Raw genomic sequence first — 13503 nt, forward strand, 5'->3', positions numbered from 1 at the left:
AACCCATCGTTTTTGTCATTTCGTCATTTTTTTCAAATCTTCAAAAATGATGAAAAACGGCGCGCTATAGTATGCCGTACGATATGGGCTATAGCCCATGGTCCAAAATGATGAGAAACGAGGCTAACTTTTTTTTCAAAATTTCAAAAAACATGGGCTATAACCCATCGTTTTTGTCATTTCGTCATTTTTTTCAAATCTTCAAAAATGATGAAAAAAGGCGCGCTATAGTATGCCGTACGATATGGGCTATAGCCCATGGTCCAAAATGATGAGAAACGAGGCTAACTTTTTTTTTCAAAATTTCAAAAAACATGGGCTATAACCCATCGTTTTTGTCATTTCGTCATTTTTGTCAAATCATCAAAAATGATGAAAAACGGCACGCTATAGTATGCCGTACGATATGGGCTATAGCCCATGGTCCAAAATGATGAGAAACGAGGCTAACTTTTTTTTTCAAAATTTCAAAAAACATGGGCTATAACCCATCGTTTTTGTCATTTCGTCATTTTTTTCAAATCTTCAAAAATGATGAAAAACGGCGCGCTATAGTATGCCGTACGATATGGGCTATAGCCCATGGTCCAAAATGATGAGAAACGAGGCTAACTTTTTTTTTCAAAATTTCAAAAAACATGGGCTATAACCCATCGTTTTTGTCATTTCGTCATTTTTTTCAAATCTTCAAAAATGATGAAAAAAGGCGCGCTATAGTATGCCGTACGATATGGGCTATAGCCCATGGTCCAAAATGATGAGAAACGAGGCTAACTTTTTTTTCCAAAATTTCAAAAAACATGGGCTATAACCCATCGTTTTTGTCATTTCGTCATTTTTGTCAAATCATCAAAAATGATGAAAAACGGCACGCTATAGTATGCCGTACGATATGGGCTATAGCCCATGGTCCAAAATGATGAGAAACGAGGCTAACTTTTTTTTTCAAAATTTCAAAAAACATGGGCTATAACCCATCGTTTTTGTCATTTCGTCATTTTTTTCAAATCTTCAAAAATGATGAAAAACGGCGCGCTATAGTATGCCGTACGATATGGGCTATAGCCCATGGTCCAAAATGATGAGAAACGAGGCTAACTTTTTTTTTCAAAATTTCAAAAAACATGGGCTATAACCCATCGTTTTTGTCAAATTGCGGAAATTGCGCAAATTGCGCAAATTGTACATACACATAATGGGGTTTGGGCACTATATGGTTCCCAAAGTGAACCATGTAGACATTGAAGACAAAAGTGAGGACATTGAAGACAAAAGAAGACAAAAGTGTGTAAACACAAACATTGAAGACAAATGTGTGTAAACAAACACAAACATTGAAGGCAAAAGTGTGGACACAAATTGTGATTGGCCAGAATGAGATTATGTATGATGATAAGAGCGCCCCTCACTTCACAGGGGTGTGATTTTATCTATACGTGAAATGAGACTAGATATTGTTTGAATATCATCATATATTCAGATTTGTATTTAATTGCTTACAACCAACATAAAGATGGTTTAAAAGACAATTGAGGATTAATAAAAACCCCCACACACTGTGAAGTCATAGACTTATTTCCACAACACTGTTTCGCCCAGCCCACACATACACTACAAATATCACTTGTTGTTAACATTTGTGTATGTATTGCTTGATAGAATTAATGTGTTTTGCCTCATACTGCAGGTATTGTGGAGGAATACCAGCTGCCCTATCATGAACTGGTTCCTACAGATCCTTCATATGAGGACATGAGAGAGGTGGTCTGCATCAAGAGACAGAGACCCTCCTTCGCTAACCGCTGGAGCAGTGACGAGGTATACATTTTCTTTGACACCGACGTGGTGATAGCCTCACGTCACCAGGCTTTCCACTTCAGAGGAAAGCCTGGTCTGTGTTACTAAATTGCCGTGTGATCCGGTCGAGAGCGGGTGATATCGTTATGTCATGCATTTAAAAATACATAGTTTTCTCAGCATTATGACCTGCTCAATGTAAAAGTTATGCTTAACCCATTCTGACCTGAGATCAGATTCTAAAAATGTCTTCTACATCCTGACAGTTTTCTGAAAAAGCTATGTTTCTATGTCAGTCGTTCTTCTTTTTCCAATTTTTCCAACACCATTTTGTCACCGACCCACATAATGGTATAATAGTTGTGTTTAATTGGAATGTGCATGCATGTCTGTCTCCAGTGTCTACGGCAGATGGGGAAACTGATGTCAGAGTGCTGGAACCACAATCCAGCCTGTCGGCTCACTGCCCTGAGGGTTAAGAAGACCATGGCGAAAATGCTGGAGTCCCAGGACATCAAACTGTGACAGGCAGACTCATTCATCATTTAGACATGTCACTGCCACTGGCCCCAGCGCCACTCAACACTGGCCCACTGCAGAAAGGGAATTTTAAAAAAAAATACAACTGAAAGACTGTGAAAGAGAGCGCAATAGAAGCTGACAGGGAGGATGGATATTAATGAAGAGGGGATGGAGAGCCATCACAAAGGGGAACAGGAGATCTGTGATGTCAGCACCAAGTTTACCTTCCCCTTGCCCAGTGGCCTGTGGATGTACTGTATTCAAGGACTAAAAGGATGAGACGCGAGGACCGTACGGGCGACGCCATGTTGCTCCATGGTGCTCCATGGAAGGAAAGAAACATGAGCAGTTGAGACCCAGGAAGCTGAACGGGGAAGTGTTGGCTGCATATAGCCCATTGCGCATGTTTCTTTCCTTCCATGGAGCACCATGGAGCAACATGGCGTCGCCCGTACGGTCTTCGCATCTCGTCCTCTTTAGACAGTCCTTGACTGTATTCAGGCTGTGCTTTCTGTGAAAGCTGAGTGCTCATCATCCGGTCCAGCTTTGTGAAGGGATCTGGAAACACAGGCAGACAGTGACCCCTGTGGGAGAGGAAGACTAATTGCCTCTGTACTGTCCTAGGTCCTGCTCTGTCCTTCTAATCTAAAGCCATAACAGTATTTTATGTACAGTATGTTTGGCCTTTTTTGTACTGTAACACCTGCCTGTATTTAGATTCACTGTATACGTGCACTGTCAACGCAGACTGTGTAAACTGGAGACGCACGCAGCCAATTGCATTTGGTTGTTGTTCTGTCTGCATAAACTCATAAGGCTCACTGTTCAGTCTGCATTTAGTGCTTCAGCCACCAAAGAAATGTTAATGCTAAATGTTCAGAAACACATTTTTATTATTGTTGCTGTTACTGTTACTGTTACTATTATTATTATTATTATTATTATTAAGAGAAAAAACAGAAGGACACACAATCAACATAACAGATGGAAAATCTTCATTTCCTGGAACATGTTACCATGTTTAAATTAGCTCTCTGGGTAATCCAGTATTGTTTATTTAATTACTGTGGTTTTACAGGAATGTGGATTTGATACGCATTATACTCAGGCCTGCAGAGTTTAACTCTCAGTCTCTCCGTCATTCTCTCTCCTTTCTATTGGCAATTCAATTGTAAATACATACAAATATTGAAATCTATTGATAATTATTGTCTTGCCCAATGTTAATTACCGTTGTTGTCGGGCAGACAAATGTCCAAAACATTAATTTTTCAGGAACTTAAAAGAAAAATATATATCAGGGTGTTCATTCAATAATTATAAAACCCACAGACACCCTTAATTACATTTAGTAATTTTTCAAATATAGCTAAAATAGCCAATCTATGTTCATCTATTTTTGCTACTTTTGCAAGACGCTCATGTGCGACAAAGTAGGGAATTAGTTAACCATAAAACATGGTTTTTGCCCATGGTTTGTGCCCGACAGCAACGATTAAGTGTTTTTGATTATTTTATCTGCAACTTGTGTACAGAATATGTCCCCATCCACTCTACCACTATGGCATGTGCCTTATTTAATCAGTACATTATGTGATTGTGAGAGAGTGTGAGTGGATCCGGATAACATTCCCCCAATAAAATATGTTTGTCTCTGAGGCCTGTCTCTGTTTTTCTTTAAAATACAACATTAAAAAATAAAAAAAACGATGGGTTATAGCCCATCGTTTTTTGAATTTTTGGAGAAAAAAACTCCAGTCCCATGAATTTAATTGCGTAAATTGTGGAAATTGCGTAAATTGCAAATTCCGCAATTTCCCGCAATTTTCCGCAATAATCCGCAATAATCCGCAATTCCTCCGCAATATTCCGCAATTTCCGCAATTTGCAAATTCCGCATTTTGCAAATTCCGCAATTTCCGCAATTTTTCCGCAATATTCCGCAATTTCCGCAATTTGCAAATTCCGCAATTTCCGCAATTTTTTCGCAATAATCCGCAATTTTTCCGCAATAATCCGCAATACCTCCGGAATATTCCGCAATTTCCGCAATTTGCAATTTCCGCATTTTGCAAATTCCGAAAATTCCGCAATTTCCGCAATTTTCCGCAATAATCCTTAATTTGGAAATTGCGGAAATTGCAAATTGCGGAAATTGCGGAAATTGCTAAAAATTGCGGAATTTTGATTATAACTGGTGTACAGAATAAGTCCCAATCCACTTGACCACTATGGCATGTGTGAGTGGATCCATTTAAAATACAACATTGTCTAATTCTTGTTATTTATTGAATCTGAGAAAAATCAATAAATCAAAATCCAAGACATAATTTTCAGTGTTGCATATAAATATAATTTATTATTAGTCTTAAAAATTCTTTCTTACACTTTGTACAGTAACTTGACAGATGGAATGCAAGCAGTCACCATTAACATCATGAGAGTGCCAGAAACGGATAAGCCACATTATCACAATACATAATAAAAGTCTTGAAATGAAATGCTTAATTTATACTTTGTTACGTGCCTGTGTCGCCTGTTGTAATCTACATCAGTGGTTCCCAAAGTGGGGTCCTTGAGGCAGTTCCAGGGGTCCCCAGCTAAATGATAGTATGGGTCCTTAACTCTGAGTGTACACATGGAACCAACGGGTCCATTTGGTACAATATAAATTGGGGGTCCCAGAGATAGAAATTCCATTAAATGGGGGCACTTAGCCTAATGCATGTCAAACTTGGGGTCCTTGAAATTAAACGGGTTGAGAATCTCTGTCAGAGCCATAAAAATCTTCTCTTAAGTTATGGGGTCCCTGGCCTATAATTTCAAATGGAGGGTCCGTGGGCTAATTAATGTCAATTTGGGGGGTCCTTGACATTAAAAAGTTTGGAACCAATGATCTACATTACAAGCTCAAAACACGATGCAATGTGCTTGTAAGATCAGTTATTTCTGGCACGAGACACCGGTGCGCAACAAAGTATTCATCAATGTGAATGCAACAGCTTGCGCAATGATAATGTACAGATTGTTTAGAAACAATGCAAATTTGCATAGACGGCTTTAAGAAACTGGTACAACTGTCATGTAAAAATAAAAATAAAAAAATCAATCGGAACAATCGAGAACACTTCCAGAAGTGTTCCTGCTGCATCAAGGGAATGTTGTAATTACAATTATCATTAATTGCTATACACAGTCAACGTCATCATATTGATGTTTTTTTCTGTCATTAACTGTAATCAATAAAATAAAAAACATGAATCTGATTTAATATCTTAATTTCTCCTCCATCCAAAGTCAAATATGACTTATGCTATTCAATTCTGACATAAAAAAAGAACAACACCACGTTGTATTAGGATTATCAACATCTGTATTAAATTTACTTCATACAATGTATGTCAATTATTTGGTAAAAGGCAATTGTATTCAGTTGCATTGGTCCTAAAAAAATATACGTATATTAACAAACCACATACATCTTTCCCCCCAAGAGTATCTTCCCTTGTTCTAGTCATGGAACTCTCAATGATTATGTCTTTATGGAACTTTGATGCTTTATTTTGGCTGGAGATGGGGAAGATAAATCTCACTTGTGGCCCAAAATATTAAAGATCCACTAAATGATAACCAAAACAAATTCTCTAAATAATTTCAAAATGCCTTATCTAGGAAAGCACACATACTTTTAAAATAAAATTAATAAGAATTAAAACAATTATTTGTAATTATGACAGCCATACCAAACAGTAATTGATGTAAAATGATTACAGCTTTCACGTTCTTATGTACATGTAATGTTGCAATGTTTTGTGGCTGAAATAAGTTGTTATGGCAAGAGTCCACCAGGGGGTGCTGTGACACAATTAAAAGTGAACAAAATACACAAAAGGCTGGGAGGACACATGGCAGTAATACAAAGTAATCCATACCAGGCAGCAAAAAAGAAAAGGAAAAGGATATTCATGTATAAATAGATGTTATTAAATACTATGTTATCACTGAACAAGTTACCCGACAAAGAATGGTTTGAGGTGTCAGGGGGAGAGAGGGTCCAGTCCAAACCGGCTCCTCGATCCTGAGAGCCCTGGCAGTCCACCACTGGGATCCTAACACTGCTGAGTCTGCTGTCCAAGGCCAGGACCTCAGCCAAGTATCTGGACAGTCCCCAGTCAGCTGTGTCTAAGGAAAGTAGAGCCACTACAACTGTGAGTGAGTGGTACCAGGGAGACAAAGAGACGACTGGCACAGATTCTTGTCCACTTTCCAAGTTTTTACACTCCGTGTGGCAATAATTTAAGGGAGTCATGTCTGAGAAAACCTTGTTATTTTGTGTACTTTCCAATTCATACTATCTGGTGTGAATGTGTGCATGTGTGCATGTGTGCGTGTGCGTGTGTGTGTGTGTGTGTGTGTGTGTGGACTCGTATTAATGCAGTGTACTTTTTTTATTTAATTTTATTTATTGTACAGCACCTTGTGACATTTGTTTTGAAAGGCGCTTTATAAATAAAATTGACCTTACCTTACCTTACTTGTGTGGACCAAATGTATGTAGAAGACTAGAAGTATAGTGGAATTGAGAAATAGACATTGTGAGGACTATATCCCTGAACCTTAGAAGATAAATTGTTGTTTTACGGTTTAAATGAGACATTAAGTGGTTAGATTTAGGGTTGGGGTTAGAGTTATAGTTGTGCGCCCATGTCGCTCACTGGAAACAGATGATCTAGAAACTCACAACATGTTGCAACGTGATACGCTGTGAGCTTGTAGATCGGCTATTTTCATCCAATCAGCAACCTAAAACGTCCTCGCAAGTATAGTATTACAAGCGTGTGTGTGTGTGTGTGTGTGTGTGTGTGTGTCTGTGAGCAAGGGCATTTATCACTGCAGTGCCAGCTTGAGTATAGATTGACGGTCTCTTCAATTGTCCTTTTGGTGTCCTTCTATTCCTCATCCCCCCCGACTCCCCCATCCACCGGAATGTTATATTCCCAGACAGACAGATGTCAGTGCTCAGTTGCTGAGAGAAAAAGGCTGTCATGTCGTCCCATCTCCTCCAGGACTTGGGCCAGACGGCTGAGGTTGCCGTCGGGGAAGTGCTGAGCCTCCCACAAGTCCAAGATTACTCCTGTAGGACTGGACTTGGTAGCAAAGTAGTTCAGATACCTGGAGTGATGGATGGCAGGAGAGAGAGCAAGGTTAAGAAATGATACTGTCGGTAGGCACTACTGGGCAGAGGGAAGCAAAGCAGGCGGTTTAGGACACATGTTGGGACATAACCACTCTGGGGGACTCACACCGTAGGTGTCTCAGAAGAGGAAATAGCTCCCTTTCTCTGTCTTTTTTAATCTATATTTCCATCTCATCTTTTCCCTCTATGTCACTCTCTCTCTCTCTCTCTCTCTCTCTCTCTCTCTCTCAATGTGCTCTCAGGGTGACAGCACATTGTCAATGATGTATACAGTTGGCTGTCGGACATTTTTCTTTTCCCTCATATTGATGTACTCTCTCATTGTGCACCTTGCCGACTATTATGAAGAGATTGAATAATGGGTTGGACTCACAGATACAGACACGTACGCGCGCGCACACGAGCACACACAAACCATATGTGTACTGTACACACCTGTCCAGGTTGAGTTTATGGGCCAGCATCCTCCAGTCATTGCCTCTGGTTTGCGGTGCGTCTAGGCTGCCACACAGCTTCTGTCGGATGGAGACAGGGATGCGGAAGGCATTGGGTCCCACGAGGGTGGTGATGTTACTGGCAGGATCCAGTAGAGATGTGTCGATGCTCTGGGAGTCCTGGAGTGTGACAGAGGATGGGAGGAGTTATTCATGGCTGTAATATGACATGTGTATAGTCCAAGAGAATGCATCCAAATAAAACTTGCAGGATATGTTGGCTTACTGTAAAAGACAAGTATTTTTTAATCTACTAAAAGCTCTCATTGCATTATCATCTATCTGGATGTTAACTTTCAAACAGGAGGGTAAAAATATATATATATGAAAATCATGCTATTCTACAGCATACTATAGTATGTCATTTGTCCTGGTTTGACGATTATTGACAATGTCTTCAAGACTAGTGCCATTTCCTTTCGCCGGGGTGTGGCCTCTCGGGAATAATCAGCAATGGATTATCCGTCCCTCAATGGTAAAAATGTAGGTTTCGGTTACCAGGCAAAACGGGATATTTCAACACTTGATTTAATCACTTAAAAGATCGGAGACCTTTCGATTCGGCGTGCTCCGAATAGTGGGGGAGTGTTACAAATAATACAAATAAAACATTTATGAGAATCATGCCTTTCAATGACATACTATAGTTCTAGACTAGAGACAAACGCACAAATAAAGGGGGATATGGAATTTATGTTTTTATTTTGTATGTACTGTAACTTTGTAGTGCTACTGAAATTTGTTCGCAAATTCCTGAAAACAATGTATTGCATTGCTGGTTTGAGCTGACAGGCCCCTTGTTGATATCAATCAAGTCACCTTAATTCAAGTATTGTATTAATTCAAGTATATTTTCAGGGCCATGTCAAGTGGTCTACCTGCACAGCCTTTGTGATCTACTGGTAGATCGTGATCTACCTTATTTTCTAGAGCAGGGGCGCCCACACTTTTTTGACTTGAGAGCTACCTTCAAAATGCCCAGCTAAACGAGATCTACCCACCCAAAGAATTGCCAACTTGCTGAAAATAGTTTTTTTTTCTAAAGTAGCCTAGAATAGTGGTCACATACAGTATAATAGAAGGGTGGAAATGGAATTGGTTGTTTTTTTAGTAGGCCTATACTGTATATAACTTTGTAATGCTACTGAGGTTTGTGCGCAACATAGAAGATATTGCATTGTGGCTTTGAGCTGACAGGCACTTTTTGATGTCAAAAGTCAAGTCGCCTTAATTCAAGTGGCAGATGCCTATTTTAAATTAAAATTATATATTTTTAGTGGCATCATGTGATCTACCTGCACAGCCTGTGTGATCTACTGGTAGATCACGATCTACCTTTTGGGCACCCCTGGGCTATAGCCTATATCGTACGGCATACTATAGCGCGCCGTTTTTCATCATTTTTGATGATTTGACAAAAATGAAAAAATGACAAAAACGATGGGTTATAGCCCATGTTTTTTGAAATTTTGAAAAAAAAAGTTAGCCTCGTTTCTCATCATTTTGGACCGTGGGCTATAGCCCATATCGTACGGCATACTATAGCGCGCAGTTTTTCATCATTTTTGAGGATTTGAAAAAAATGACGAAATGACAAAAACGATGGGTTATAGCCCATGTTTTTTGAAATGTTGAAAAAAAAAGTTATCCTCGTTTCTCATCATTTTGGACCGTGGGCTATAGCCCATATCGTACGGCATACTATAGCGCGCAGTTTTTCATCATTTTTGAGGATTTGACAAAAATGACGAAATGACAAAAACGATGGGTTATAGCCCATGTTTTTTGAAATTTTGAAAAAAAAAGTTAGCCTCGTTTCTCATCATTTTGGACCGTGGGCTATAGCCCATATCGTACGGCATACTATAGCGCGCAGTTTTTCATCATTTTTGAAGATTTAAAAAAAATGACGAAATGACAAAAACGATGGGTTATAGCCCATGTTTTTTGAAATTTTGAAAAAAAAAGTTATCCTCGATTCTCATCATTTTGGACCATGGGCTATAGCCTATATCGTACGGCATACTATAGCGCGCCGTTTTTCATCATTTTTGATGATTTGACAAAAATGAAAAAATGACAAAAACGATGGGTTATAGGCTTATATCCCATGTTTTTTGAAATTTTGAAAAAAAAAGTTAGCCTCGTTTCTCATCATTTTGGACCGTGGGCTATAGCCCATATCGTACGGCATACTATAGCGCGCAGTTTTTCATCATTTTTGAGGATTTGAAAAAAATGACGAAATGACAAAAACGATGGGTTATAGCCCATGTTTTTTGAAATGTTGAAAAAAAAAGTTAGCCTCGTTTCTCATCATTTTGGACCGTGGGCTATAGCCCATATCGTACGGCATACTATAGCGCGCAGTTTTTCATCATTTTAGAAGATTTGAAAAAAATGACGAAATGACAAAAACGATGGGTTATAGCCCATGTTTTTTGAAATTTTGAAAAAAAAAGTTAGCCTCGTTTCTCATCATTTTGGACCATGGGCTATAGCCTATATCGTACGGCATACTATAGCGCGCAGTTTTTCATCATTTTTGAGGATTTGAAAAAAATGACGAAATGACAAAAACGATGGGTTATAGCCCATGTTTTTTGAAATGTTGAAAAAAAAAGTTATCCTCGTTTCTCATCATTTTGGACCGTGGGCTATAGCCCATATCGTACGGCATACTATAGCGCGCAGTTTTTCATCATTTTTGAGGATTTGACAAAAATGACGAAATGACAAAAACGATGGGTTATAGACCATGTTTTTTGAAATTTTGAAAAAAAAAGTTATCCTCGATTCTCATCATTTTGGACCATGGGCTATAGCCTATATCGTACGGCATACTATAGCGCGCCGTTTTTCATCATTTTTGATGATTTGACAAAAATGAAAAAATGACAAAAACGATGGGTTATAGGCTTATAGCCCATGTTTTTTGAAATTTTGAAAAAAAAAGTTAGCCTCGTTTCTCATCATTTTGGACCGTGGGCTATAGCCCATATCGTACGGCATACTATAGCGCGCAGTTTTTCATCATTTTTGAGGATTTGAAAAAAATGACGAAATGACAAAAACGATGGGTTATAGCCCATGTTTTTTGAAATGTTGAAAAAAAAAGTTAGCCTCGTTTCTCATCATTTTGGACCGTGGGCTATAGCCCATATCGTACGGCATACTATAGCGCGCAGTTTTTCATCATTTTAGAAGATTTGAAAAAAATGACGAAATGACAAAAACGATGGGTTATAGCCCATGTTTTTTGAAAATTTGAAAAAAAAAGTTAGCCTCGTTTCTCATCATTTTGGACCATGGGCTATAGCCTATATCGTACGGCATACTATAGCGCGCCGTTTTTCATCATTTTTGATGATTTGACAAAAATAAAAAAATGACAAAAACGATGGGTTATAGCCCATGTTTTTTGAAATTTTGAAAAAAACAGTTAGCCTCGTTTCTCACCATTTTGGACCGTGGGCTATAGCCCAAATCGTACGGCATACTATAGCGCGCAGTTTTTCATCATTTTTGAGGATTTGAAAAAAATGACGAAATGACAAAAACGATGGGTTATAGCCCATGTTTTTTGAAATGTTGAAAAAAAAAGTTAGCCTCGTTTCTCATCATTTTGGACCGTGGGCTATAGCCCATATCGTACGGCATACTATAGCGCGCAGTTTTTCATCATTTTAGAAGATTTGAAAAAAATGACGAAATGACAAAAACGATGGGTTATAGCCCATGTTTTTTGAAAATTTGAAAAAAAAAGTTAGCCTCGTTTCTCATCATTTTGGACCATGGGCTATAGCCTATATCGTACGGCATACTATAGCGCGCCGTTTTTCATCATTTTTGATGATTTGACAAAAATAAAAAAATGACAAAAACGATGGGTTATAGCCCATGTTTTTTGAAATTTTGAAAAAAAAAGTTAGCCTCGTTTTCATCATTTTGGACCGTGGGCTATAGCCCATATCGTACGGCATACTATAGCGCGCAGTTTTTCATCATTTTTGAGGATTTGAAAAAAATGACGAAATGACAAAAACGATGGGTTATAGCCCATGTTTTTTGAAATGTTGAAAAAAAAAGTTAGCCTCGTTTCTCATCATTTTGGACCGTGGGCTATAGCCCATATCGTACGGCATACTATAGCGCGCAGTTTTTCATCATTTTTGAAGATTTGAAAAAAATGACGAAATGACAAAAACGATGGGTTATAGCCCATGTTTTTTGAAATTTTGGAAAAAAAAGTTATCCTCGTTTCTCATCATTTTGGACCATGGGCTATAGCCTATATCGTACGGCATACTATAGCGCGCCGTTTTTCATCATTTTTGATGATTTGACAAAAATGAAAAAATGACAAAAACGATGGGTTATAGCCCATGTTTTTTGAAATTTTGAAAAAGAAAGTTAGCCTCGTTTCTCATCATTTTGGACCGTGGGCTATAGCCCATATCGTACGGCATACTATAGCGCGCAGTTTTTCATAATTTTTGAGGATTTGAAAAAAATGACGAAATGACAAAAACGATGGGTTATAGCCCATGTTTTTTGAAATGTTGAAAAAAAAGTTAGCCTCTTTTCTCATCATTTTGGACCGTGGGCTATAGCCCATATCGTACGGCATACTATAGCGCGCAGTTTTTCATCATTTTTGAAGATTTAAAAAAAATGACGAAATGACAAAAACGATGGGTTATAGCCCATGTTTTTTGAAATGTTGAAAAAAAAGTTAGCCTCTTTTCTCATCATTTTGGACCGTGGGCTATAGCCCATATCGTACGGCATACTATAGCGCGCAGTTTTTCATCATTTTTGAAGATTTAAAAAAAATGACGAAATGACAAAAACGATGGGTTATAGCCCATGTTTTTTGAAATTTTGAAAAAAAAAGTTATCCTCGTTTCTCAACATTTTGGACCATGGGCTATACTAGAGAATGTCTTAACACAGTGACACACATGTTATTTTTTACCGATGTTATATCCATCTAAAAAATGTGTATGTTGAGATGAGACTTGAACGTTCATGTTGAACTTCAACATGATGAACCTTAAATGTCAAGTGACTGTCTTCCTTCACACAATCCTGACTCCCAAGCACTTTCACCTTGATGTTAAAGATGTTAAAGATAATTCACTGACTCCACTGTGGCTTGGTGACATGTAAAAAAAACAAAAAACTTTACATAATGGCAGTGAGTGAGTCAGGGAAAATTCTGTGATGAATAGCAATGACCTAGACTAGAGGTACATAGTAAATAGTAAGCGTATGAATCGTTTTGACAACAGCACAGCCAAGTTGTGATGCACGGGTCGAGTGACATGCAGCTTTAAATGCTGGAGTATTTTAACTTCACTAACTGATGGCAAACATACAAAAGAACACTTCAACGGTACTAAGGCCCAAACCGCAACAATGATTCGCCATGCGATTCCTTGAAACCAAACAGTTCCAAGTAGTTGCAGTTGCATTAAACCATTATCCCCA

The 13503-nt window shown here is 38.4% G+C and overlaps 2 protein-coding genes across 2 annotated transcripts in view; one reads left to right on the top strand and one right to left on the bottom strand.

The window, feature by feature from the left end:
* Positions 1 to 3955, top strand: part of LOC308309540 (bone morphogenetic protein receptor type-1B-like) — an 81097-nt gene extending 77142 nt beyond the window's left edge. The window contains exons 12-13 of the mRNA XM_080755433.1: positions 1688 to 1818; positions 2197 to 3955. Of these exons, the coding sequence (XP_080611559.1) occupies positions 1688 to 1818; positions 2197 to 2322 (257 nt within the window). The 3' untranslated portion in view covers positions 2323 to 3955. The remainder of the gene's footprint in view (positions 1 to 1687; positions 1819 to 2196) is intronic.
* A 694-nt stretch (positions 3956 to 4649) lies between these two features.
* unc5cb (unc-5 netrin receptor Cb) overlaps positions 4650 to 13503 on the bottom strand; it is a 180919-nt gene continuing 172065 nt past the window's right edge. The window contains exons 16-17 of the mRNA XM_080756803.1: positions 7952 to 8130; positions 4650 to 7491 (exon numbers count right to left, since the gene is read on the bottom strand). Coding sequence (XP_080612929.1) covers positions 7332 to 7491; positions 7952 to 8130 — 339 coding nt within the window. The 3' untranslated portion in view covers positions 4650 to 7331. The remainder of the gene's footprint in view (positions 7492 to 7951; positions 8131 to 13503) is intronic.

This window comes from Protomyctophum bolini, assembly GCF_963924005.1.
Source record: "Protomyctophum bolini genome assembly, chromosome: 22".
In the NCBI taxonomy this organism is placed as follows: Eukaryota; Metazoa; Chordata; class Actinopteri; order Myctophiformes; family Myctophidae; genus Protomyctophum; species Protomyctophum bolini.